The 27,875-nt window shown below is 40.5% G+C and overlaps 1 protein-coding gene across 5 annotated transcripts in view; it reads left to right on the top strand.

Annotated features, from left to right (window-relative positions):
* The window catches only part of UTRN (utrophin), a 349,507-nt gene that overhangs the window by 28,227 nt on the left and 293,405 nt on the right, over positions 1-27,875 (top strand). For 4 of the 5 annotated variants that reach the window (XM_066178906.1, XM_066178908.1, XM_066178909.1 and 1 more), the window contains exon 1: positions 6,150-6,255. The exons of the other annotated variant lie outside the window; for it this stretch is intronic. In XM_066178906.1, the coding sequence (XP_066035003.1) occupies positions 6,162-6,255 (94 nt within the window). In that variant the 5' untranslated portion in view covers positions 6,150-6,161. Of the gene's footprint in view, positions 1-6,149; positions 6,256-27,875 lie in introns of those variants that run through there. 5 annotated transcript variants of the gene reach the window in all.

Raw genomic sequence — 27,875 nt, 5'->3', positions numbered from 1 at the left:
TCTGATAACAGCAATGCAGTTTCAGGAAGAGGGATGTTTGCCTTGGGTCCTTGGCAGGAGACAGGTTTGTCCTCTGAGGAGTGGGAAGTTTAACTGGAAATGTTTGTCTTGGACCTGGCCAAGTTCCATAGGGAATACTTAGTTTTATTCTCCTTAGTTTTAGAATGCCTCTAATAGTTTCTTACTGGTTTTTAGCTCTCTGAATTAGGAAAAGATAGCCTGTTTAATTTAGGGGAGCTCTCTTCAGTATTCTTGTTCAAGGAAGGAATAGGGAAACTCGGGGCTCCTAATGCAGGCTTTCTGCATATCCCTCTTTTCCTGGTGAACAAAACTTTCCATTCCCAGCATCTTCCATCTTTGGACTGGGAAGTCCAAAGAATTTTCTAATAGCTCCCGCAGAAAGCAGGGCAGCTCTGCACAGTGCTGTCCCTCTTTGTCCTCTGTGTTTTTTTGTTGTGGGAAAGCATGAACAGAATATGTTGTTTCAAGCAGGAAGGGAAGTAGACTGTCTGGGTGGAAGAAATTGATCACTAATTTTTATAAGACTGGTTATGGGTATACTTACAATACGCAGTGTCAGCTTGGAAATAAACAGCTGTTCTAAATGGTACAGCTGAAGAGCTAATGTCTTAGAGGGTGCTGTCTGATCACCCATGCCTTGTTACAGGTCATTAAAAAAAGGTAAACCAAACTTTCAGATCTTTGGAGTTGCAGTGTTGGTGGAACCCTGCTGTTCATTGGCCAAAGTCATTGGCCAGGGTGCACCACTGTTGAAATGTGCCTGTGATTATATTTAACTGTAATTACGTCCTCTCCTTCTCCTAACCATGGCAGGAGATAAGAGTTTTAGCTTTTGGGATGAAGGTGGTGGTTGCAGCCCTACCTGATAGACTGAAGGTGTGAAGACTCGGTAGATGTGCTTGCTCCAGAGCTCCACTCCAGGCTTCCTCATTCCTTCCTCTCTGCCCAGCTGGAGGCAGACACCAATGCACAGCCCTGTAAAGTCTGGATGGGGAAAGCCAGAAGAGCTTAAAAAGAATTTTCCTTAGAATTTTCCTTTCCTTAGAAAGTATCCTCTGATACTTTCTAAGGAAAAAAACGGTGTGGGGTTTACAAGGAAGCTTTGAGATGTTTATGTTCTTGGAGGTACAAACAGACATATACAAAATGAGTGACAGAAAGTGTACAAGTAAATTATTCATATTCTTGCCTAAACCATTGCTTCCAAAGCTTTGGATTGTGTCCTGGCATATAGGATAGAGGAATGAGATGTTTTTGGAAGCAGTGCCTTTTTCTGCAGTAGTCCCTGGTGCTGTGAGCTATGCTGAGGGCAGTTGCCTGTCCTGGGCGGAGTTGCTTACCAGAAGCTCTTACAGCTGCTTGGCTACTGGCTTGAACCCAGTCTGTCCCCCTGCAGCAGGGCAAGCTGTTTTGAAAACTGTGGACTACCAGGACTGCTTGTTGGAGGAGCTGGGACAGCTCAAGTGATGGTCCCTCTCCTGTGCTTGGGCTTGCCTGCTGTCACTCAGGGCTCAGTGCCTGGGCTTCTGCTGAAATACACATTACACCCGAGCATATGAGCACACAGATGTTGAGCAGTGCATCTGTCATGGATTCACTGGGATTTGTTTTATAAAGGTACCTGTGAATAGGCAGGAGCCTTGTCTTGGAAGGCGTGCTCAGCTTTTTAAATGAGAAGCAAAATGCGGAGGGCTTCTACTTTACCTGTGGACTTCCAGTCACTCCTGAGTTGCTGTAAACAGGTGGCCCAGGATGTTTTGTGAAAAGCAGGTACTGTTTGGATGTGGTTGGGTTTTACAGGTGTGATTATAACGTAAACAACACATTCAGAAGATTAATGTGCTCCACAGATTTTCTCAGTATTTACATTCAAAATATTTCCCTTTTACAAAAGGAAAAGGGAAGCTGTAAGAGAAACTTCAAAAAAGACTAAAATTATGGTGATTCTTGAGAGGTATTACAATTTATGTACAGTTGCTACTATTATTTCCTTTGCAGGATGAGTCGGTTATTTGTGGCAGCCACAGACATGCTGTTTTACGAGACCTGTGTGTCAAGTGCCTGAAGCGCTGTGTGCTGGAAGGGTTTGTGTTGGAGCTGCCTGTGAGAGCACTGAGAGAATATCTGTGTGTTATCTGTACTGCAGTGCACCACTAGCTGCCACACGCTCTGTTCCTCTTCCACAGTAGTGAGGGCATTTACTGTATTGATAATGTTCTTTTCAGTAGAAAACTTTATGCTGACATGAACCTGGCTGTGTGAAACCGAGGTTTCAATAGAAATGCTAAAAACTCATTGTTCTCCATCTGAATTTGCTGGTGTTGTAGGAACTAGGGGTTAAACTAATAACTAGTTTCCATCAAAATGCAACAGGCATTTGAAACATGACTTTCTGTTCAAGTTGCCCTTCCACCATCCTTCTTAGCATCTCCTTGGAAGCACTTGTGTGCTTGCTGAAAAAAGTATTGTGTAGCCTGCTAATTCAAATTATGCTTGGCAAGCCAGCAAAAAAAGTTGTCAGGTTGTTGTGAAATAAAACATCCTGAACAAAATTATGGGGTGTTAATCTCACAGCATGAGTGGCTCCTAACTAAATGCTCATTACAGCAGTATTATAAGGGGTAGGACTAGACAGGTAGCACAGGAACCTTGAGAAAGTCTGAGCTTCCCCCCTCTAGGAGAGCTCTTGGCTTGTTTGGCTCTCACCTTGGAGAAGGAAGGTGAAGGAGAGTCTCTGTACTTTCTTGTTCTGCTCCCATCAGAAGTCCCTTAGATTTGTTTTCTTCCTCTGCCATAAACCCGAGACTTTCTCTATGGAGTTGTATGGAAGAGTGGAAGTTCAGAGCAGGGCTACCCAAGGCCTACTTGGAAAACAGCTGGCAGGAGGCAGACTGTGAAAAAGAAGCCAGTTTCCTCTTCTCAGAGTCAAGGCATTCAAGGCTCTTGGAAGGCTCCCAGAAGGCAAGGAAGAAATGGAAACCAACCTCATTATAGATTGTCTTGCAATACAGGGGAGTTTTATAACTAAAGGATGTTGCCCTCTGCTCCCATTGTTGTTTGCCTCTGTGAACTTTACTTTTACTCTGAGCCCAGTGCTGACTGTGTATATGCTGGCCTGTGATAGAAAAGTGATCTTAAGTATTTATGAGCTCACCTTCAAATGAATGGGTACAGTTTATCTGAGGTTTTTTTTTCCCCCTCTTGTTTTCCTTTCCCCCCACCTCTAGATGCTTTTTTGCTTTCCCATTCCCTGCTGTGTGGACTGAGCTATAGATGAGTAGTGTTTCCCATATGAAGTGTGGCATTCAGACCTACTCTGCAACAAGGGCTGAATTGTCATCCAAGCTCCTGTCCTTCTGAAATCTGTTAAAACAAGCTTGTCATGTGTTGAGTGTAGCCTTGTTCTTCATGCTTTGTAATACATAGGCAAGCATAAAAAGACATGATTTCTACTTACTAGGCTTCTAGTTAGGCTTTTTTCTGTCTTCCCACAGTAGTTTCAGCTGGTCTTTTTTATCATATATGATAAGAAGCCTAGGCAGCCAGCCAGCTGCTGTGGAACTATAATAGGGCCAGTGGCATGTACAAAATTTGATTACTGCTGTCAACACCAGAGAGAATAGAAGAGAGCACGTACTCCAGTCAGAGAGCTACTAAATAAATGGCCTGTTGGGTTCAGTAGTAGTAGAAATAAGACCATCTTCCTCCTAATGAATGAAGTGGTTTAGGGGTGCAGAGTATACTAGTACATTGAGCTCTGGAGTTAGGTTAAAATTTTTTTAAAAGTTTTCCTTTGCCTTCTCCAAAGATTACTTTACCAGAAATTTCTATTTCTCTTCTGCTTATCTGCTCCTGCAGTTAATGTATGGATTTCACACCCAATAATTCAGACATTCACAGAGGCCATGGTTTCACTTTTAAAATTTAGCTTAAAAATATTCCTGCCATCCTAAAGCTAACTTCTTTGCAGATGGGTTCTGATATGAAACTATTTCATGCCAGTAATTCTATCTCCATTTAGGCAAGAGATGTTTGTTTTTTAATTCAAACATAGTGCAACACCCCCCCCCCCCCGCCTTCCTCCCCCATCTCAAGTTAATAAATATTCTCAGTGTATATTCTTATTGAAATGTTGGATTTCTGAGGTAAAACCTGCTGTTAGATAAAAGTGGTTTTTTCTGATGTTCATGGGGCAGATGCTGATGGCAGGCAGAACTTGAGAGCTGAGCTTCTCTCGAAGCTCTAGTGCATGAATGATTTACTCAGCTTTGTTAATAGCTTCACATTGAATGAAGTTCTCAGGACTGATGGAGTCAGACTGATGTTTCTCTAACGGCTCTCACTGACTGCAATCACTTTTTCATTTGAGAAGTGGTAAACCCAGAAATGTTGTCACAAACCAGCTGACTTGTGCTTATTCTTCAGTCTTGCCAAGTGTGGGTGGGCCCTATCTTGGAGTGGCAGGGACTAAGGTGAGGTGAGGTATTGGATACACAGGAGAGCATTCTTAGGGAATTCAGACCAGCGTCATCAAACCTTGAAAAAAGGAACATGGTGCTGTTGGTAAGACTTCTGGCATATGTGCAGGACTGTCTGCTAATTCACATAGTCTGCTTGGTGCAGTTGGCAGTGTCTTTTTGTTTTGTGCTTGGAAAGTGCTTGGCATAATAAGCTTTGTATTTGTATTTACAAAATACATCCTTGTTTGTTTCTAAAATAGAAATCCTAGCTTTAAAACTTTTATTACCTTTCCACTTTGCTCTTTTTTGCGTGGTTCTCAGAAATGTTTGGATACAAATGTCTGATTTAGCCCCCTCAATGTATGGTTGTCTTTATTCGTGGAAACAAAACTCCTTTTGTGTGAAGCCTTTCAGCCTTCAACTTTGGGGAATTCTTGAATTGGGGGAAATAAACATCCAACCCACAAATTTAAGTAAGACCAACTTATGTTCCTCAAAAATTTGAAGAAAAATCTGATCTTGATTTCTCCTTCCTTCCCTCCTCTTAGTGGTGTCTGGAGTGTGAAACAGTAAACTGTCCTGACTGGATATCAATGAAGAGAGGAGAGCTGTATCTAGAACATTTGTATTGTAGCATGATACAATGAGACAGGCAAACAAATCAAACAGCCTTCACCTTTCTGCTTTCAAAACCAATTCTGTGGTTTAGAACGCTCCTCTGGTTGTGGTGCTTGTACTTACGTGTTGTAGTTAATCTCTCCTTGCATCACTTTGTTGTGACTATTGACATTCTGTACAGTTCAGTACCTGAAAGTGTGGAATATATGTGGGATAACTACAGTATTTGGAGTCATCTTAATTTGATTATAAAGTTGGCAACAGGCTGAAGACAGAGGGATTCGATTTGCTTTTTGTACTGATTGTAAGCACAGTTTAAAGGCCCACTTGAAAATAACTCTGATCCTATCATAGCCTTGCATTACCAACTTTCTGCTTTACTGTTCCTTGCTCTGTCTTGTTTGGAATTACTGCACAGTGGAGTGGGCATGCCTAATCAGAGTTTGTAATTTTCAGCTAGGAGGTTTATTTGTACAACTTCCTTTTTATGCTGTAATCATGCATTTAAAATTTGTTGCACTTTTTTGAAAGGCCAATAAAAACGTGGATGGTTACTTTGCAGTTGTTCTGGTTTTATGTTCTGTTGAATGTGTGAAAAACGTGTTATAGTGATACTGTAAACTTTTTATGGAATGGATGCTAAAAATATTTAGGATTTTTAAAATGAGTATGGTGTTTGACTAGAGAGTTTGATTTCAACAGAAGAGGAAAATTATCATTAGCCTTCCTATTTTCAGTTTGTAGAATTTAACTTGCCAGTTCTCTGAAAGCTGGAATGTCCTCCTGTTTTCATAAGGAGTAGCAAAGCAGCATATTTATCTTATTTTAAAGAGAAAATACTTCAATTAGCTTGAAGTCTGTTACTTGCTAAAGTGCAGCTTTTTCAAAGGTTTGTTTCCTGACTGGTTTTGTCAGTCAGCGTGTGGCTGAATGTGTCAAACCCTCTGAGGAAAACCAGCGCTTCCCTCCCCCTTGAATCCCAGCATGCAGTTCTTGCGTGGGTACTAGCGTATACTTCCTCTGCATCTTCACTTTCCTGTTATTCAAAGAGTCAGCTTGATCATGAGCGTTCAGACAGCCAAAAAAGTTGTGTGGAAAAAGTCCAAGGTGGCTGCACCTCGGCATACCGACCGGCAGACCTGTTGCGCTTCGCTGGGTGAGTTCTTCCCTGTGCTCTGAAGGCTGTGGTAGATGAAAGGATCCAGCCATGTGGGTCTGTCTTTATCTTCCACACCTGATGAAAGCTGCTTTTCTTAACTTTGCAGAAGTTTATTTACTCTAACAGAGCAGGTCGTTGGAAGGCAGGGCAGGAAACGGAGCAGGGAAAGGCTGTTTTCTGTGGCGCTGCTTCATTGCAAGTGTTGTGTGAGCTCTGGCTGCGTCACACCTGCAGCCGCAAGATCCTCTTGGTAATGCTTGTGCTGTGGGCTTCCCTTTCACCTATAACAGTAACTTGCTCATGGCAGAAGTTTTAGCGTTGTTCTGTCTGATTGAAAGTCCTAATGTCCCCAGTTTTCTTAAACTATGCATTAAATTACGTTGATTTCAGCATTTACTTGTTTTGATTCTTTACAGTTCTGCCTAGTGTGCTTTCTGGTGCTATTGAATGTATAAACTTACAGCAGCTCCTTGACGCCCCACAAGTTTTCCCCCTCATTTTGGTGGTGTATCAAGAGAACAATATTTCCTGTAATTTGGAAAGAATGTTTTGTGGAGGGATGCTTTGAAAAAGAAGAAATTTGGGATATTATTCTTTCTTCTTCCTTTTGCCATCTTTCATACTTATTCTGATTGAAATTTCATGGATTGTCTCTTCTGTTTTTTGACTGAAGCCAAACGGTACAGATTGGCAGGGAAAAGACAATTTGATCGTTCCTAGTACCTGTGTATATGCTATGTAGATACAGTTATTGACAGATGGGAACTGTTTATTTTGTGAATTGGTGGCAGATTCGTGAAAGCAGAACCTGTTGATCAGTAAAGAATTTGGTCCACTTGACTTTTCATGTGGTGTTTTTTTTACGAAACTGGAGTCTGAATATGGGTTTTTAGAAAGAGAAACTAAAATCCTCTGAAGATGTATCAATGTAATAGCTAACTTTAGAATAAAATGGTGGGCTGGGACTCTGATTTCACGTATGTTTGTTTCTAGAACAATGAGGTGGATTTGGATATACGCCAGTTTAGCTGAGAGCAGAAACTTTTCCTTTGTGGCTCGATCCAAACTTCCTTAAGAAACTGACAAAAATGTCAAGAAAACTCAGTAATGTGAGTGGAGTTGCTTTTGACTGGCTCTGGAGAGCTCAGTAAATTATAGGTTGGAGAGATCTAGTGTTCTTCAAAATCTGCACGTATTCAGCCCTCAAATGTGAGACAGCTGCCGTTGATCACTCTTGGAAGGTTAGCAGTAGGAGAAAATCAATCTGCTTGGTTTTTATCCTGAGCTGCTGTTCATGGAAGTTGTTTATTCTGGCTCTGTGTGTATTGGTGTAGGTTTTTTGGGAATATTTCTTGGAATTTTTTTCCTTCTTTTTTGTTATATTTTTAGAAGAGCATAAACTTGGGACAGGCATTACAAGCAGCCATGTAGCTAACTGATGAACACTGCAGTTGTGAAACCTCTGAAATGTTCATTTGTGGGATAATAGGAGGGTCAATTTCTCTGAGGTTTTCGGTCTCAATCCTTCAGGTCTTTTTAACATGTAAGTGCTGATGTGTGCACACTTAATATTTGGTGATGTTTGTGTATCTACGGATGATTTCTCTGGTTCTTGCTCCAGGTGGCTAGGCTAAGGTGTAAATCTCCTAGGTGAGTAGCAGCTACATGCTTGCTCAGGTGCTTTAAATGATTGAGCACAGTGTTTAGTGATTGTTTCTTGAAGCCTGTTTAAATCCCTGGGGAGTTGGGTCTTCAGTTTTTAAAAGAGCATAGATCATGGCTGGTATGTTGCAATTATAATTTTTCTTAATCAAGCAGCAGGATTTTTTTCAGGAAACTTGTTTAATTATAATCTTCCTAAGCGTTCGTAAAGTGTAGCACTGTAGATTTGCTTTCCAAGAGAGTCATAGTTTCACATTCATTGTCATCCCCTCACTTTTTTTAAAACTCTGTATTTGGAGACTGTGAGGGAGTTGTGGCTTTGGACGCTTTTTAGTGTATTGGAAATGCACATAGGAGGGAAAAAATTTGAAAAAAGCTAGGAGGTAAGAGGCATGGAAGGGAAAATGAGGAAAAAGCTTGAAGGTAAAATAAACTGGGTGTGTGTGAGCATGCTATGGTGGAGAGGCCATTCTCTGAGAGGACAGGATTTTTAATGATTCAGTACTGGAAATACTCAGGGAAAAAATGGGTGGAGAAGCTGGAAGGGGTGTGTATGTAATTGTTTCTTCATGTCCTTTGCTTTTCACAGAAATCTATAATATAAATAACAGGGACACTTTTCAGTCAGCAGAGGTGTGGCTTTGGCTTTTTTGGTTGTACACTTGCTGTGAGAATTGGCAGGGACTGGAGGAAGGGAAGTTGAAGCTCATACCTGATAAAGTATCTGATTGTAAATGAATTAGTTTGGGTGAAACTAAAATGGATAAGACTAACTTCTGTTCTCTGAAGCCTAAACAACACAAGTTCTGTCAGAGGTTGATTTATGGTCTAAAACATACTAAATAATTTAGCTCATTTGGTGGGATGCCCTTCTTTATAACAGTCTAACCTCTCTTAATAACCTTCTAAACTTCCAAGTTGGTGATAGGTGCTGGGAGTGTGATGGCACTGGTGCCTAACTGGAAACAAAACTTACTCTTTATCTGAGAGGAGAAAAAGGAGGGGATCTTGTACTTTCTTCACCTCTTCGAACAAAAGGGCTTTCTTCATTGCTGTTCCATGCCATGGAAGATGATCTATGTCCTTCTAGTAAAATTTCTGAAACTGTTCCAGGACAATGATCGGGCTATTTTGTGTTTACGTATACATACTCCACTGTTGTAGCACTATTTGATGTGATCATTTAATAAAATGGTTTTTTCACCTCAGTTGCCTCATTACCCAGATGGAAATCACGGTCACTGGAGGGAGGCTACTTAACCTATGTTACAGAGGCAGAAAAAGATGCCGGTTCTGTGAAACCTTCTGCAAGGGGCTGCCTTGTGAATCGTTTTCTGTAAAATGTCAACTCCTGAAGCCAGTAAAGCATTCTGCAGTAATTGAATAATCTATGTGAGCATCTTAGCATTATGCAACTTGATGTTTTGGTTTTTTATTCACACAGTTGTCAACAGAAGCAAGAGATCAAGTTACATTTTAATTCACATTTAATTCACATTTTGATGTGAATTAATTGTGCAGCCATCATTTCAGTGACTGAAACGAGTGTTTCAGTGATTTAAATGAATGTTACTTTTCAATAGCACTAGAAAGCACTGGCAATGACGTGACTGAGGTATTTTGCAAACAGATAGTTTGAAAGCGTATCTTTTGAAACTCTACATTTAGCTTCTGCTACCATTTGTGTCTCAGAAGCAGTAGCCTATAAATGATAAGCTTTCTTTCAGGTGGGAACGTTGCCACAAGATATATGCACTGATAGCAGCTTCAAATTGAGACCACGCACAACCTGTTACAATAGCCGAAATATTTATCATGTTGTTTATTACTGTAAACTGTGGTCTTGTTAGTTGTTTAGTAGAGCCGTGTTGGACCTCAAATCTGTTTGATTTCAAACAACTCTAGCTTTTAAACACTTGAAAATGGTATATTTCCTTTTTGGCAGCAGGTGATGAAGTATGCGTTCTGAAATACAGCACAGTTGTAAGTAGAAACAGGTTTGCATAGCAATGACATCTCGTTGCCTTTTGGGTCTTCAAGTGAACTTATTTCCAAAATCTGAAGGACTTTAAAAAACTCTTCTTATGTATATTAAACTCTTAAATGCACATAGATACTGAAAAAGCGGACAGTGTTTTCTGTTGTTCTGTAGTAGAGTCCCTCTTTTAGGCTGTAGGCGGGGAGTGTTTCGCTGCTGGACGCAGCCTGTGCCCCTGGGCACAGCGTGGGACAGAGCGGTGCCCGTGACTCAGCTCTGCCACGCGGGGAAACCGCGTTCCCTCGAGCGGTGAATTGGCTGCCGCCGCTTCGCTTTTATGTTCCTACTGAAATGTTGCGACCCTTAACTTGAGGGCTCCATCTGCTTCCTGCCCTCGTCCCTGATGAATAGGGCAGGAATTGGCAGCAGTGTGTGGTCAGCTATGTGACCTCATTTGTGTGGCGTCTGGGTGGAGCGCGCCCTAATCTTCGCTAAGCGAGCAGCTGAGAAAGCGAATTGCAGTAATTCCCTGGCTGATCCTTCCAGCGGTAACCCGGGCTTGTGCTGCAGGGCAAGGAGATGCCTTCACTCTGACACTTGTTACGTGCGGAGATGAATTTATGTCGAAGCGTTCAGGAAAAGCAGCGAATGGTTCGAAGGTTCTCTGCAGAAATGGAGAGGTGTGCTGTCCGGGTTCCGTGCGGTGCACGGTGACAGTCAACAACTTTGCCCTTGTGTCGGCCCGAATCAAAGCTGTCACACAAGCGTGCACTGGTAGCCCTTGCTAATAATTGTCAGTCAGCAGAGCATTCCGGATCCCTTGTGCAGATGGAAGCAGAATGGTTGTGTCTGTCTTGATGAATTTCACTACAGCGTGGATTTTGTACTGTGGTTATGACATATCTCCTCTTTATTGAGATACAGTGTTGCTCAGGGTTAACTGTCCTGGGTCTGATTAACTCGAAATTAAGGCCTGTGATATGATATGCTAACTTGGAGTACATAGGTCCTATCCCTGCCCATTCCGTCTTGTGCTGGTGGCTGGTTCTAGCCCAGTGCTTTTGCAAGGCTGCCCTGAGCTGTACCCCAACATCACAGCTTCAGGACTGCCTGCCCTGGATTGAAAGGAAGTGTCCTGCTTGGCTTTATGAGCTGCTGAAGTGCAGCCTTTAATACTGTTTCTCTTTTTCTCAGCTATACTTTTTACCCTGATAAAATTGTACAGCTCAATCATTTTAAGCTTCAGATTATTTTAAAAGGTTCTTAGCTGGTTTAATACCTTGTAATGCAAAATATTTTTAAAGCAATTCGTAAAACATTCTGTGCAGACCATTGAAATTAACTTCAGCTCCCAGCTCAGCTATAGTAAAATCAATATTTAGTTGGCTTTTGTGGCAGACCAGAATTGCCTTATATACAAGGGAAATATTTCCACTGCTGCTTTTAAGGTAGCAAAGAGATAGTAAAGTTGTTACTTTCTGAAAGCAGGATGATAGATCCCCTCTAAAGCTTTTTCCCCTAAGTCCTTATACAGATTCTTCTGCCAAATTTGTCAGGCACACTCCTTTCTAAAAGGCTAGTTGCCATTTCTCCACTTCTAATGAAGAAATTAAATTATTATGATCTGTTTAGTTGCTGTAAATACATGTAAACTTGGAATTGAATGTTTGGAAGCTATTCTGTATTACAATAGCATCCAGTTTGTTTTTCTGATTTTCTGTAATGTAGGTTTTGCATTGTATTTTTTTTTCCCAAACATTTTGCTACTAATTCTTGTTGTAGTTTTCAGTGACTAAGTTGTAAGCTTTTGCTTGCTGATGACAGTTTGAGATTGTAGGATAATATGCTGAGATTCCTAGCCTTGTGTACAAGAAAGTCATAAAACTCTGTCACCTGATGTCTTACCATCATTTCCATATCTGTTGCCATAAAATCTCATGCAAGAATTCCTTATCTACAAGCAGTAAATGCAGTAGCTTGAAAAAAAGTTCCAAGTGTGGGTTACACAGATAACTTTCCTGTGGGAACATGCCTCAATCTTTTGTTTAGTGCTCTTGAATGTAGGTAGTCTCCCATAATGTTCAAGCTCATTTTTCATTAATAAAAGTGAGAGAAATTGTAGTTGGTGACCTTGATTATCCAGTGATGATGTACTGATGGTGTACTTTGCTGTATTAATCAAGTAGTAAATGTGCTGTGCAGTTAAATGGAAGCAACTGTTTTAGTTTTGGTTTTTGATCTGTGAACAGAACTGATTATACAGAAGTTGTTAGCAGAAAGAGTTGCAAGTCCTTATACCTAGACAGAATTAAACCAGTCACAGTATACCTCTTGTGTTTTTAGTTGATTTTGATGCAGTTTCATTCCTGTATCCAATATAGTTATGTGGTATATTCTTGAAAATAATCGAACTGTCATTTGTCACAAGTTATTCCCACTTCACTGCACAGTGCCAGCCTTCTGTTGGAGGTGCTTTTTGGTTTAAGTCATTTATTTGTCTGTCACTAAGGGGAGAAAAAAAGTGCTAATTTTAACCAAATATTTTTTTTAGGTTTGCATCTGAAAGAGAAACCAAGGTATTGCTGATAATGCAAGATGCTAACCTTCCAATGTACTTTGTTTTACAATGGATTAATATCAGAAAACAGTGCTATTTAACTCATTATTATGGTCAAATGATTTGAGTTATAGTGAGCAATACTATAATAGACTTTATTGTATATAGAGCATTCACCTTGCTTCTCTGGTTTTTGTTAAATGTATTTGGTTGTTTGTTTGGGGTTTTTGTGCATCTTTTTATTGTTTTTGTTAAGGTAATAAAAATAACTCTAAGAGTTTGTCCTCAGGAGTTGAGCTGGAATTATTTTATGGCCAGGTAAACTAGCTTCCTATCTTATTGGACATTCTTCTCTGAGCTAAGATTTTTCTGTATAAATTGCTGTAAATGTGCCTTCTTGCAGTTAATATTGTCTTTGACTCTACATAACAAGTTTGGTGTTCAGCCCCTGTAATGGGTTGACTTTGGTAGCTGCCATTCACTCTCCTCTCAATTGGACAGGGGGAGAAAAATAAGACTGAAAGCTCATGGGTTGAAATAGGGGTAGGGATATATATCACTTGCCAGTTTGAACTGTGGGCAAAATAGACTTGATTGAGGGGAATTTTTTTTCAACTTACTGACAATTAGAATAGGATTGAGTGAAACAAGGAGGAAAAATGAAAAACTTTCTACCTACCTGTCTCTATCTTCCCAGACTCAATTTCACTCTTTAATTCTCAAATCCTTGCCACACCTTTCCCAATGGGAATGAAAAAGCCTGCTTATTTAAATTACATCTTCAACTGGATTTTTTTTTTGAGAGAAAAGCTGGATTTTCTTAGCAGACACATGCAGTCAACTCTCAGCAAGAGTAAGAGCTTAAAAACCCTGTGGTCCAAAAATTTTCAGATGGTAAAAATGAACTCTTGGTCTGAAATAAACAAATATATCTGAAAATAATTCAAAGTTTGGTTTACAAATATGCTAATGCTTATGGGAGCAGGGTTTGGCTGACAGTGAGTCCTTTTGCCTTTCTGTGTGACTCTCAAACCTGCACCAATGAAATGTTTGAGGCATGCAGGCCTTCACTGAGCACTTGCAGCATCTTGGAAATGTCCTGGCCAGCTGCTAAGCACGTGCAGTGTTCTGCTGCTTGTTTGTGGACACTGCTCCTGCTTCTGATGGCATCACCTGAAGGAGCCTGCAGGAGCAGTGAGGCTGGGTCACATCCAGCGTCAGCTGGAGCAGTGGATGTTTTCTAGCCCCTTTTGCTGAAGTCCTGGCACAGTCTTCCTTACTTCTGCATGCTGCCCTGTCTCCAGTTCCCTTCTGCATGCTTGGTATCTGTCACCCTCCAGAGGGATAGAGGGTGAGTCAGATCTCAAGGACAACGTGTATATTCTAACAGCCTTTTCCTGCCTAATGTCCTTGAACACTATACACAGCAGTCATATCAGGTAAATAATTGGCTGCTGTTTTGACAGTATGAATGTACTCCTTTTCTGTAAGATGGGAGACTTTTGGACTAGCCAAAAAAAATTACTCTAGCCATTGAACATAACACCCCATGAAAAGCAGCCCTATCAAATCCAAACAGAACCAAACATATCTGTGTATACAAATTATCAGTCGTTGAAGGAATTAGGAAAAATATTCTTCATCAGCTCAGTAGTTTAGCATGCAGTCCTGCCAAGGCCATTGCTCCTTGTTCAATTCAAAATTGGATGTGACACTATGAATAAATCTGTAGCTATCTTATTTTTCATAGTGTAGTCTGGGGGGAGCAGAGCAAAGTTGATGCTAGAGTTGGTAGAAGTTTCTGTAAAATGGCTCAAACAGCAACAGGTCTTGGGAAAATGCTCTACTGGTTTAGCAGTAGCTCTTGAAGACTTTTGAGACAAACAGATAATCTGATTCTCTTGTTTTATTATTTCCATTGCTTTGCAGTGGAAAAGTGCAATAAAAAATTGTCTAATAAATCAAGGAAGCTTTTTTCTTGTTTGTCTTTGCATATTCATTCTCCTATTGTCTTCTCATGCCAATGTAAGTGATTTATTAAGCCTTCACTTTTGCAAGAAACAAACCAAATGTGCAGTTAAGAAAGTTAAAGTTCCAAACCAGTATCTTAGGTTGTCAAAGAAACTGTTTTGTTTGGGGAAATTTCCCTGATATAGATAAGTGACACGGTGTGTGTTTTTAAACTTTGTGCAATTATGATTTTTCTGATACTGTGGTGGTTTTTTGTGTGGCCTTCAGCTTTTCTCCTTTTGTTATGCTTAGATACCTCTTTGATAAGTATCTTCAGTTTCTCAGGCTTGTTTTATTTTTCCTGATCTTTTATAATATGACACTTCTGTATTTGTGTCTTAACTCATAAAGTTTTGTCTTAACTGGTCCCTGCTTTCTGTCTGTATCTTCCTCCTCCCTAGTTCTTTTTTGCTGTCCTGAGGTTTGAAAACTGACATGATCCAGATGAAGAATGTGTGTCCTAATTGATACAGTAAATACAAACATTCATGTTTCATCCTTGGGTGCTCTTAGTCTTTCCTAATGTTTTCTTCTCTTCCAAGAATGAGTGTCCTCACATACTGCTTTCTTACATGGCCTCTTCTAATATGCTAAAATTAGAGAACAAAAGGTAGAAATGCAAGCTTTTCTTGAAGATCTCCATGTTTTTTTTCTATAATGTTCATGTCTAAGAGGTGCACTTATTACAACTGAGCAGCTGGAGTTCTGTTATCTTCTAATGCTCCCTTACTGAGCCCAAATTTCATTCTGCTTTTGAAGGATTAGAAGGTTGGTAGTCAGGATTAATTGCTTTTCCTTTTTGCAGCCACATAAAGACTTGAGGAATTACTGTGAAGTGTTGTGACATGGATAGAAAGAGTGGAACAATGTGACAAGATTAAAGTTTCTGAGCTTTTATTTATTTAGTTTTAAGAAAATTGTTGTTTTTATTATATACTTATCTCTGCAGGGCTGCAGACAAGTCTCTCACATGTAGAAGGCTATTATTAAATGCACCAAAATTGAAATAAGCATAAAAGGTTGCTAAGTCATCAGTTAATTACGCTAACTCTTTTGAGAACAAAAATCTTCACATACAATGCTTTTTCCCTAGCCTTTTAAGAAGCCCACTCTGATTCTTCCTTTGCACTTTTCCCCTTTTACTCAGTTTTCACTTGTCATTTACAAAATTTGAAGCTTGTTTCGGAATAAATTGAAGTCTGCAAATGCTGTTTTGTGAAGCCAGTCATGCCAGTTCATAGTTGGACTGAAAAGGTGCTACAGGATAAAGCATGTCTGTATTGCCTTCTAAGCACTCCCAGAGCTCTTAACTGGACTGTGTAGCTTTGAGGCCCATCATGGCAGTATTTAGTAGAATCATTCTATGAAGAAAAAGAAGAATGTGTATCTTCTGGCCATTTGAGTAACTTGTCAGTGTGAATTTTCATTTCCAAACCTGTTGGACAGTGATGATGTCTCTTGTGCTGTTTGAGCAAGTAGCATGTGACTAAAATTTAGGATGCACTTGGTTCTGCAACACCATCTTGAAGATGCATTTACAGCTGCAGGAATTCTTTCCTTACTCCCCTTTGTGGTAGGCTTCATGAATACTTGGGTTTTGTGAAGAATAATTCTTCTGCCACAGGTTGCTTGTGTGTCGGTGGTGGACAGCCTGAAATATGAACCCTGTACTGCAGCTTGTTCCACGATCTTCAGACAGCACTGTGCCTGAGTTCATATGCCCTTGTATACGTCCTTACTACTGTTTCCCACCTCCTGGCTTCTTTGCAGCTTAAAGTTTTATTTCTTTTTTTTTCTTCTTTGTGCTGCTGCTTTGCCATTGTGTTCTGGACAAGAAAATATTTTAACTTTTAAAGAGTTGCCTTAATGTAGCAATACTGTGGAAAATTGGAAGTGGTAATTGTCATCAGTGAAATTAGAGGTCTTCGGATATGAAGGTCTAATCTGTATTATGTGGATTAAGCTTCTTATGTCATTGTGTCAGGGATGAAAATGGTGTTTGGGATGTTTCTTAAAAGTAGTAAGTGATTTTGTGATTTAGTTTTTAGGACTGTTGTTCAAAAGAACAAACAGCTATAGAAAAATCTTGTAATAACTTTAATATTAAAGCTGTTAAAGGTTTTCAACTGTATATTTATATTACAGTGGTTTAAGATATGTTAAAGTGGGACAACTTAAAGTTGTAGCAAATTTCATCAATCACATTTCTTTTGGTTTTACCTTGTGTGATGCAGGCAAAACTGTGAGAAATACTAAAGTTATTTGTGATAGTTAGCAATGCAGAGTGTTGAAGGTAAACTTTTTGCTTTTTAATTTTAAAAATGAATTAAAACAATTAAGTTAAAAGTACTCTCTAGATGCATTCCCCACTTTCCCCCTACATCACACTTACAGTACACAAAGCCAAGGATTCAAAGGCAAGTTATATGATGAAAGCAGCATCTTTAGGAGATGACCTTGTGATTTGTTCTGTTTATTTGACTCAGTTCATAACACCTGTTCTTTCTGTGAAGGTAATGTTATTGTTTCTGAAATAAGAATGACTTTTATTACCTTCATTGAGGTCTTACATTTATCTGCGTGACCTGAAGAGAGTGGAATGCATTGCTGGGGTCTTTTTGCCACTAAGCTTTATAGTTTGTGGTAGGTTAAATGCACCATTTTATTGAGACTTTGAAATTCTTGTAAATGTGTATGAAGCTAATTTGTTGTAGTAGCTTTCTCACTCAGAAGTGCAAAAACATGTTAAATAGAAAGCAGGCTTCTCTTACCCCCTCTGAGGAACCATATGAGTTTTTCTTTCACGCAGAGCCAGTCTTTTTGTATGTTTCTGGAAGTATGTCTTGGCCTTACCCCATCTCTTTTCTCTCCCTCATTTGACCCTTTACTCTTGATGAGCAATAGCACATCAATGTAGATCCTTCACCAGCTGCTCAAATGTGTTGGAGTTGGGCTTTGCTTCATCAGTGCTGTCTGGTGCTTGGGAGTGTTTGTATGGGTGGGTCTGACAGAACTAATGTGAGCCTGGCTCTTTGGAGTGCTGGGATTTGCAGAGAAGGTGCTGAGAGGTAACATCAGGCTGGGATGTTATACTGAACCCCAGCTTTAAGCACAGCTCTTATTCTAGCTATGCTTATAGCATGCATTTTGGGAGATTGGGAAATGCTTGTTCATAAAACTGTTTGTAGCTAGAAATATTATTTGATACTACTTGGAAATAGCTTTTTCTTTCTGGGGTGGAGTGAGGGTGGGAGTGTCAAAGCCTTAGAAGAATTTCCCCCTCGCCTTATGTGATCCAGCAATGGTGATCTTGTCCTGGATTTTCGTGGGGTGGGGGTTAAGGACTGATTTAAGTCGACTATGTAGACATTGGAAAGTTATAAGTATTTTTATTGATTAAAAAAAAGTATCAGACCAAGTGTTCTGACTTTCAAGATAAACCATTGAATTGAGGAAATGATTTTGTATTGCACCAAATTCTTTTGTCTGCTGCAAAGGGTGTACTTGGTATTTTGGTTTGCTGTATAGCCTGCCTTTCTTGCTGGCAAAGGGTTGATCTGCCAATGCAGTTGCCATCATTTCCTCATCATTTCCTGTAGTGGCATCCACAGGCAGATACCATGTGCTTATACTTCTTCCATAAGCACATTTTTAATGGTACTTCCTCTAAAATACCTTATTTTCGCATTCTGGTTTGCAGTTCAGGGATCTCTTCAGCCATAAATTATCATGTCTCTTTGTGGACTCTTAATTCCGTAAGCTTGTCTTGGCTTTTTTAGCCAGTTTATACTAGTTCCCTTGTTTTTCTTGTTTCACTGGTGGTTATCATCATTTTGGTCCTCAGGCTAGCAACATTCAGGCTGCAAGCTCCATCCTTGCTGAGGCACAGACACCACCTGTCTGCTGCAGGGACATTGACCTTTGGCAGAGGGCAAAAATAGTGAATCGTGAGCCTGCTTGTTGCCTGACTCTTTAGCACTGGGAAGGCATGCAGAAGAACCCTCTCTGAAAAAGCACCCAGGACAGGATTATACCCGTGAGTGTGACTGATCTACTGGAATAGTTGCCAGAGGCAGCAGTCCTAATATGACATGTAATTATCTGTTTTTGTTAGGTGATCTTTCTGTTGTTTAGCCAGTTTCTACAAAGATAAAGGTGATGTGTCTATTCCAAATTGTACACAAACCCACTTGATATGTTAGAGTAACAGAAATCAAACTCTATATTTGCACAGGCTCTACTACAGTTCTCTTCAAGCTTGTCAATAAAATAATAAAAGCACGGGGAATGGGATGTGTACATGTAATCCTTTGCCTAACCAATGGACAGCTGAAAGCCTATGGCTCAGGTTCTGCCAAGGGTTTGGTAGGCTTTGAACTTTGGCTGGTCTCGTTTTGACTGCTCTCTTGCTATATTTTCATTGAACCAACAGTTTGGGTTGGAAGAGGCCTTTAAAGACCTTCTATTTCCTGTCATAGGCAGGGACATCTTCCACTAGATGAGGTTGCTCAAAGTCCCGTCTAATCTGGCTTGGAATGCTTTCAGGGATGGGGCATCCACAGCTTCCCTGGGCAATGTGTTCCAGTGCCTCACCGCCCTCACAGCAAAGAATTGATTCCTTATATGTAGTCTAAACATATTCTTTCCCTTTCAAACATTTATTCCTTGCCCTATCAATGTAGTTCCTGATAGTCTCCCTCCCCATTTTTTCTTGTAGCTCTCCTTAAAGTACTGGAAGGCTCTTCTCCAACTGGACAACCCTGACTCTCTCAGTCTGTCTTCATGGGAGAGATGTTCTAGCCCTCCGATCATCTTTGTGGCCTCCTCTGGATCTGCTCAAACAGGTCCTTGTCCCCCCTGTGTTAGGGGTCCCAGAGCTGGAAGCAGTACTCCAAGTGGAGTCTGATGAGAGCAGACTGTCTTCTCCAGTTTTTCTCACACTGTTGAGAGTGGTATGTCCTTAAGGATCTTTCTGTATTGAAGTAGGAAATATTCAGTGGGCTCACACTGGTGGTCAGTGCTTGCTTGATTGCATAAATACCTGGTTTAATGTGTTCCAGATATTTATCCTGCAATTGCCAAACAGAATTTATGTACTTTCAAAGCAGTTAATCAGGAGGGGGTTCAGCTTTGGGGACTAATTAATGTCTAAGCCAGGGAAGGAAATGAGAATTTAATTAGGATATAGGATTAGCAGTGCCTCAACTTACTGTTATTCCGATCAAATGACAAAAGAAAATCTTATGTTTGCCAGAAGCCATAAGAAGGGACCATTCATAATACTTTACTCCAATTTTTCTTTTATTTTTTCTCCATTAAGATGTCTCACTAAAAACACAAAGTGACTGCCAGGAAAGACAGTTTTTATGACTGTTTCTTCTTACCGCTAGAGGAAGAACAGTAATTTTGTCATGAGCGAAGTGCTCAAATGCTTAGCATTTCAGTTTCTGCACAAAGGTACAGAACCTTCCCCAGTGGTGCAATATTCCTTGGCCAGCAAAGGGTTGTTACTGGGAAAGGAAATAATCTATCCAAAGGATTGGATTTGCCTTTCACTTAATCATCTTCACTGGGGCTGGGTGGCAGTATAAGACATTTAGCATTCTTTGGCTTGGTAATGTGAAGCTAAAAGCAGGCAAACTTATGGTCACCATTTCTGTAGTGAACTCTCTGGATTGTTTTAGGGATAGAAATGAGAGTATTTGGTGTAGTTTGCACTAGAAAATATTTTGGATTTAAATTTTTCAGTTATCCTGTTTATTCTTTTTGCTTGCTTCTCCTTCGTCTTTAGAGCACTACTACACTGTGACTTTCAGGGGCTTCCTTTAAACCTTCTATGTTTCAGGTTTCATCTTTGTTATTACTAAGATTAATAGGCTAAAGTAAATAATTTACAGGCATCAGTGACTGATCCTTGACAAAATAACGGAATAGCCAATGAAGCTCAGACTTGGCCTGTCTGGAAACAAAATAAACAATTTCTGCTTTTTTGAACTTTCTTTGTCTGTTTGATTTCTGTGAAGACTGAGCTTAACTTTGTTGTCAAGATTGGCATGCAACAGTTTCCTCCAGTCCTGTTTTCCAAGCGTTGCCTGCCCAGGAATTTGTAAGAGCACCATCATTTGATATGAGTCTTAGATGTGAAGAATTGAAATGTTCCAGTAAACTGTTTTAAGCTGGACAGAAGTGTGAAGAAGCTTTCTGTTACACAGACTGTTAGGTAAAATTATTTAGCTTTTCACTAAACCATATTTGCTGAGTGCTTTGCTCACATGCCCTTTTCTGGTGATTCCAGCACCTCCCTGGGCAGCCTGTTCTAGTGCTTGACCACCCTTCCAGTGAAGAAGTTTTTCTTAATCTCTAGTCTAAATCTCCCCTGGTGCAACTGGAGGCCATCTCCTCTTGCCCTGTCACTTGGTACCTGGGAGAAGAGACTGAACCCTGCCTGGGTACACCCTTCTTTCAGGCAGTTGTAGAGAGTGATAAGGTCACCCCTGACCCTCCTTTTCTCCAGGCCAAACCCCTCCAGCTCCCTCAGCTGCTCCTTATAAGACCTGAGCTCTAAACACTTCACTGTTGCCATTCTCTGGACTCAGTCCTGCACCTCAGTATCCTTCTTGTAGTGCTGGGTCCAAAACTGGACACAGGATTTGAGGTGTGTTGTCATCAGTGCCAGGTACAGGGAGATGATCACTACCCTGGATCTGCTGACCACGCTTTCTGACACAGACCAGGATGCCGTTGGCCTTCTTGGCTACCTGGGCATACTGCTGGCAAGTTTGTGAGAAAGGAGCTTGCTTCCTTTCTCTGTCATTCCTTAAGGCATGAGCATGCTGCATGTTCTTGGATGTGTTCTCATCTTCTTAGTACTGGTGATACCACACCTGGCATACTTGGTCCAGTTCTGGACTCCCCAGTACAGGAGAGATGTGAACACACTGGAGTGAGGACCATGAGGATGGTGAAGGGACTGGAGCATTTCTCCTGTGGGGAAAGACTGAGAGCTGAGGCTGTTCAGCCAGAATAAGAGGATCAGAATCCAAGGGATGCTACTGAAGTTTATAAATATCTGAAAGGATGGTGCAAAGAAGGTTGTTAGGCTCTTCTGAGGCCATTGAAAGGACAAGAGGCAAGGGGAGCAAACTGAAACACAGCAAACTCCATTTCTGTTGAAACCCTGTCTTGGGTTGCTTAGAGAGGTTGTGAAGTCTCTGTCACTGCAGATGTTAAGTTTGTCTGGATATGGCCTTGGGCAGCCTGCTTTGGCTGCGGGACTGGTTTAGACAAATGATCTCTAAAGATGCCTTCTGACATCTACCATGCTGTACTTTCTACAAAAAAACACTTCTATCAAAATTTTACTAAACTTTCTGGGAACAATGCAAAAACCAGTGGATCCATACAGGTTAATTGCTTGCTTAATCCTTGAGACAGCCACATGAAATTTCCAATGATTCTATTGATATTACAGTGATTATAAGAGTCACAAAATTGCAATGAGTATATAAACCATACATGTTCAATGTTTTTGGTCTAGAAATCTTGTTCCAAGTGATAGTGTGTTAGGACTTTGTAAGGACACTTCTTTACTTTTTTCCTTAATTTCTGAGTTAATTATCATTGTAAAGTTTATTTTTATTACCTTCCATAGATGAAACACAACTGTGAAAGCAAGTGTTTTGTTTTTGGATTTTTTTTTTTAAGGCTAGACATCTAAATACTGTCAGAGGTTTGAAGCAATCAAACCCAGAATGCTAACACCTTGCCTTTGCATATCTCAAATGCTCAAGGTGTTACGTTATGGTTGTCTTCTACACTGGACTGCCAGGAAAGACTTAAATTACATGTGGTTGTAAATTCCGTTTTTTAAAATAACTGTACTCTGCACACTGCTGTCACTGAAATGGGTCCTACACAGTCTATATCCAGAGATGCTTGGTTAACTTCCTTTCAGAAACATCTAAATAGCATTTGTGTAATTTTGAAAATGTTAACAGCATACAGTTTCTTGAAATCTGTTGATTTAATGCATTTTCACAAGGAAAGTAGGATACTCTAATTAAACTTTTCTTCCCATCTTTTTTTTTCCTCTGCACAACTAGTTCAACTTGTCGTAACTAATGGAAGTTTAATCCAGCATTCATAAACCTAATTGTGTGTTATAAAGCTAATTAAGCAGCTAGAGGTTGTGTGAGCATACTAGTTATATATGCCAGTCAGCATGTGCATGTGAAGGACAACCTGGTGCATAAACAAGTACCTGTAGCCTCTGCCTGTGTGCTGGGATGGGGTGGGAGTTACAGTGAGAGGCCAGAGAAGAGTTGACACTAATTGGGCATCCACTGATATGGAGGAGGCCAAGCATTCTTCTATTTAGGAAATTGGAGCATGTAGTTATGTGTGGGAGCCAGGTATTGCCATTTAAATCTCAGGAACAGGCTTCTGTTTGTGATAAGCTGTTGACCTAGAGAGTTTTAGACAGGAATGATGACAGAGTCTAGGAGTTTGGGTAAAAAGAGAGGCAGCTCTGAGGGGGTGGATCAGGAAGGGTATTAATATTTGGAGTGAAAAGATGGAGTGAGGAGGGTTTAGGATGGCAGCCTTTGGATTGTTGAAAAAGAAAAATAGGAAAACTTCAAACTGAAAGATTTGGGATAGAAGAGACACTGGAATACAAGTGGGCAGTAAAATTTAGTGTTGGGAATAACTTTTCAGTGCTACTGTCTTTACCTGCCTGTCACAGAGAACAAAATAACATTGTCTTTCGTACTTGAACATTGTTTCCTTAAGATGTTCAGACAAGGTTATTTGTGATGTCTGCCTGATTTGAAACTCTGCCAAAACTAGAAGAGAGAGCTACTTGCATAAATACAGTTTATGGCTTGGTTTCCTTCTCTGTCCAAGCAATCTTGTTTGCTTGTGCCTGTGCAGGGTCTCTGACATCTGTTGTCTCTGCTTCCTTTCTGGTATGCAGATGAGCTTTTTGTGGGGATGGCTCTTCTGTTATGCAGAAGATTATACTGGTTGATCACAGCGATCCCTCCGACCTTGTATCCTGTAAATCACCTCCACAAGTGCAAGTGAGCCTAGTGAGTTTTAATTTGGGCGCAGAAAAAGGAGCAGATGGCTAACACCAACTTGTGGATTCCATTTTCTTTATAACCACTTAGAAATTCAAAGACCTAATGTGTGCTCATAACAAAACCAGCTGTAGTAAATCTAGTTTGTGATTTTATTTGTGTTCGTAAATTTACTTTGTCTTTTTTAAGTGCCTTCCTGTGTGTTGCTTAGAAACATCTTTGGTAGATTTTGGGCAGGAGTTATCTGCCTTTCTCTTCTCTTTCCATGTGCTGGGCAGCTTGTGAAATATGTGCTCAAATGTATTTGTATTGTACGTGAAAACTTCATAGGGATGTCTTGCACAGGGAGCTGGTGTTGCTTGCTTTGGATCCCGTGTTAGGGACCCATTGCAAACTGTTGGAGTGACATGTGAGGTTTCTGGCTCTGGTGAGCCTCTGGAGCAGCCTTGTGTACTGTCTGCAATTCTGGAGCAGCAGATATTCGGGACACTGCTTACAGCTCTTGGGTTTGCACTGTCATCCCATGAAAAAGCAGGGTCACTGGCTGAGCAGCGTGGGCTGGTCAGGCCTCGTGTTGAGCATTATTTCTGTCTCCTGAGAGCTTGGTTATCTCTACCTCCTTTTAATCATCATTCCAATGTGCTGAGACCACAGCGTGGCATGTTAGGTTGCTTTTGTTGGGAGGTATGGAAACAGCTATTTTAATATTCCTTCAGCTGTGAGGATGCCTTCCTCTAGGTTATCAGTTCCTGGGGGACTTCTTGTTGTGAAGTAAACACACTTTAGCTTAAATTTGCAGTACACTTTGGTGAGAACCAGAGGGTGGTCCTCATTACTTGTCTGTGGTGTCTTGTTTTTGGTGGTGTCTGCTGTTGGGAAACACCAGGTAGTGAGGTGCATGACTTTTCCTTTTGCATGATTTTATTTTTTATTTCTTTGTTAGTGCTTATATTCCATAGTTTGGTCTCTATAGAAAACTTAAAATTTAGGTAACTGCATTTTATTTGCCAGTTGCTGTAGGCAGATTTTTTTTTTTTTTTGTTAGAGACACTGTTTATATAACTCTGGGTTTGACTATCTGCTGAAGTTTGGAGAGAGAAGGAAAAAGAATGAGGGAAAGCTTTGTGCATACCACTGATTGCAGGAATTAAAATTGTGGCACAAAGGTGAAAGTTTACAAGCAAATTATGTGTTGCTGGAGCTATTTTTTCTGCCATGGTGTTGCAAGAGAAGAGAAAATCTTCACAACAATCACAACTTTTGCTTTCTGTTCCTTTAAAAAGACTAAACATCTTACCTCCCCCTTCCCCACCCTAGTCCTTAAAAAAGACCCAACCCAAAACCTGCTGATGAAGATTATTCTGTGTTGATAAAGTCAGGGGCCAGTACTCCCAATGAGCTCAGGGGTGCTTCTATGAGCTTGGTGGTCACAAACTGGTGCTACATGGCTGGCTGAGCTTTTTGCTTCTTGCTAACAGGGATAAAAACAGTGCTGGTTTCCATGTAAAATTTTAGATGCTTATTTTGTGTGTTTTGCTATACGAATTAGTCGGACTTAGACAAAAAGATGGTTGCTTTCAAAAGGCTTTTTCTGTCCAGAAATACAAACCTTATTCCTCTTTTTTGCTACTGTTGTCAAGGTTTCCATAGGTGTGCTATTCTTGGGTGGGGCAGTATCTACCATAGATACTCCCGATTGCCTACAGGCTTAGCTTAACTTCCCTACATTCCAAGTGTCCTAATTGAAACCCACAGGCTAATTCCTTCTTTTATTTCTAAATTCCTTTGCTGAGAACCTAAATAACGAGGTGGTGAAGGCAAATTTAAGTCTTCAAATGTGAGATGACCCTTGGTAACTGTGCTGGAGTGGTTGGGCAATTTCTGTACTTTATTTGCCAATCAAGTCTGTGCTTCTCCAGGGCATTTTCATTATAGTGTTGTTCTGCCAGCTGTTTTGGGTGCGATAACTTCTGTCTTTCAAAAGCTAAATAATGCAGTTCTGTCATGCAAGCATGTAATGTGTTTTGGGGAAATAAGAGAGCTCTTTCAGCATGAAACAGAGGTTGAGTAGAGGACAAATCACAATTTTGTGAGGCTTTTGTTTTTTACCTCTAATTTTAGATAATTTAGATTCCTTTTTGCTCTCCAACATGATATTCATTAGGTAATGGATTGACCTTGAACTGTGTTCAGGTGCCTCAAACAGAATTAAAGGACAGTGTTGTGGGTGGAGGAGGTATGTAAGGCTCCGAAAGTGGCTGTTGGGGGCGACTGAATGCCGGGACACAGCCTGGGCATCTGATCTCGGGATTCTTTCGAGTGTGCTCCATTTGGGATGGACACAGATCATCCTCTGTAACAGAAGCAGGCTTCAGCAAACAGGCATCCGGGATAAGAAGTTTTTCTTCTCTCTTTTGTCATCACAAGAGTTTAATTTTGTGTGTGTGTGTTTAGGTTTGTTTTTATTTCCTCTTAAAGGAACAAACTGTTCTGACATTGTCCATTAGCAGTCCATTAAGTGGCTGGAGGGCAGGCAGAGCCACACTGGCCAGAGGAAACAATCGGTAGGTAATGGAGCAGAATTTGGCCCCGAGTCAGTCCTTGGCTTTTATTGTCAGGCTGCAGCAGTGTGAAAGGAAACAAATGTTTTAGCAGCTTGGTGAATTTGTTTCTCACTGGGCTGTAACTTGCTGACGTTTTTAATGTCTTGTGTTGAGAAGACATTGGCTGGATTACTGTGTGCTTTGCTGAATGGTGACATTGTTTTTTTGACTGAATGTGGCTAATTTGTTTTCTGAATCATAATGTCAGCCTCTGGGGGTTAGCCTTACAGACTTGTAGGAATCCATAGAAAATTACTTTGAGGAATAAAATAACTTGTCAGCATTGCTATCAAAGCACAAGCATTTCAGGTTGGTGGGGGGTTTTTTTGTTTGTTTGTTTTTGTTTTATTTTTTCAGGGGTTTATAGCAGAAAGCTTGACAAAACTGTAGCTGTAATGGACAGTTTCAAAAATCCTAGTTTCAGAGGCTTTTATAATGCAAACATAAAAGCAGAGCCTGACTGGCAAGGGTTGTCTACGTATTTTATAACCGACCAGAATGTTGTAGGAAGATGGGAGTTGGGGGGGTTCTCATTCCTTCCTTAAGAAATAGAAAGGATGCTTTGCTCCTTAGGGAATAGTAGGGGTACGTAAATTAACATATTTTTATTCACCGAGTGTTTTATCAATACTAAGTAGCTTGTGTTTATCAAAGATGTGGGTTTTGGTGGACTTTTTTCCTTCCCCTTCCTAGAAAACACTCCTTTTGAAAGGAGAGAAAAGGGGCTGGATTTTTAGTAAGTGCCTTGTGTGCTTCTGCAGGAGCAGTGCCACAAACTGGACTGAGGTGTGTTGGGGAGCAGCTGTAGGAGCAAGGCCTGCTGAGGGAATCCTGGCAAGCTGAAGAATACTGAGGAGGGCTGTCACCTGCTGTGCATGTGCTCAGGAAGGAGCTGAATCCTCCAAAAGTGGGGTGTGTAGAGTTCCTCCTACTGTGCAGGATATCTAAATCCAGGACCCTTTTCATAACTGTTGCTCTCCTTTTACGCAGTCATACCACTGTTTTTGTTCCCTCTGTTCTTTTGCCTTTATCATGCTAAGGAGTAATAATGTTAAAAGATTTGATACCTCAAACTGTGGCATTACTCTTCATTCTCACAGATGCTTAAGGAAGGAAAAAGGCAGATGGAACTTTAAGAAAGCATCATGGTACATTGCTGTGTCCTTGGGGGCTGTTGGCACAAAAGGGGCAGGCAGGTTAATGAATGATATTTAAAAAGAGAAACATGTTTTAATAACACTATGTTCAGTACAAATAATGTCTGAAATTAATTCTTATGGAAAATACTGGTCCAACAGTCACGGTTGGACCAGTCTAGTCCATTCCTGTGTCTTAAAAGGAAAAAAAAAAAAAAACCCCCAAAAAACCCACAAAAAAACCCCCAACAAAACAAAACAAAAAAACCCAAAAGACCCCCCCCCCAAAAAAAAAAAAAAAAGACACGTGTAGGGGGAGAAATGGATTAATTTTTTTTTTTTTTTTTTGAGTTTCATCTTATCTGCCAGGCTCCTGTGAGGTGGATACTTAGGATCTACCAGGAAGTTACTTGGTTCTATGTCTTTGATGGCAAGGAGCTCTGTACCACTGAGGGGAAAAGACAGGGTTAACAAGATTTCTTAGGTAATTGTACTCCCCTGAAACAACATCTTGAGTTTCAACATTCTGAGCATGGCATGCTGTGCACATGATATAGGGATCTTGAAGCTTGCTCAGAAAAATCTTTTCAT

The sequence above is a fragment of the Chamaea fasciata genome, unplaced genomic scaffold (genome assembly GCF_029207755.1).
Source record: "Chamaea fasciata isolate MVZ Bird 193981 ecotype frontalis unplaced genomic scaffold, bChaFas1.0.hap1 SCAF_3, whole genome shotgun sequence".
Taxonomy (NCBI): domain Eukaryota; kingdom Metazoa; phylum Chordata; class Aves; order Passeriformes; family Sylviidae; genus Chamaea; species Chamaea fasciata.
This window is presented reverse-complemented; position numbering and strand designations above follow the sequence as displayed.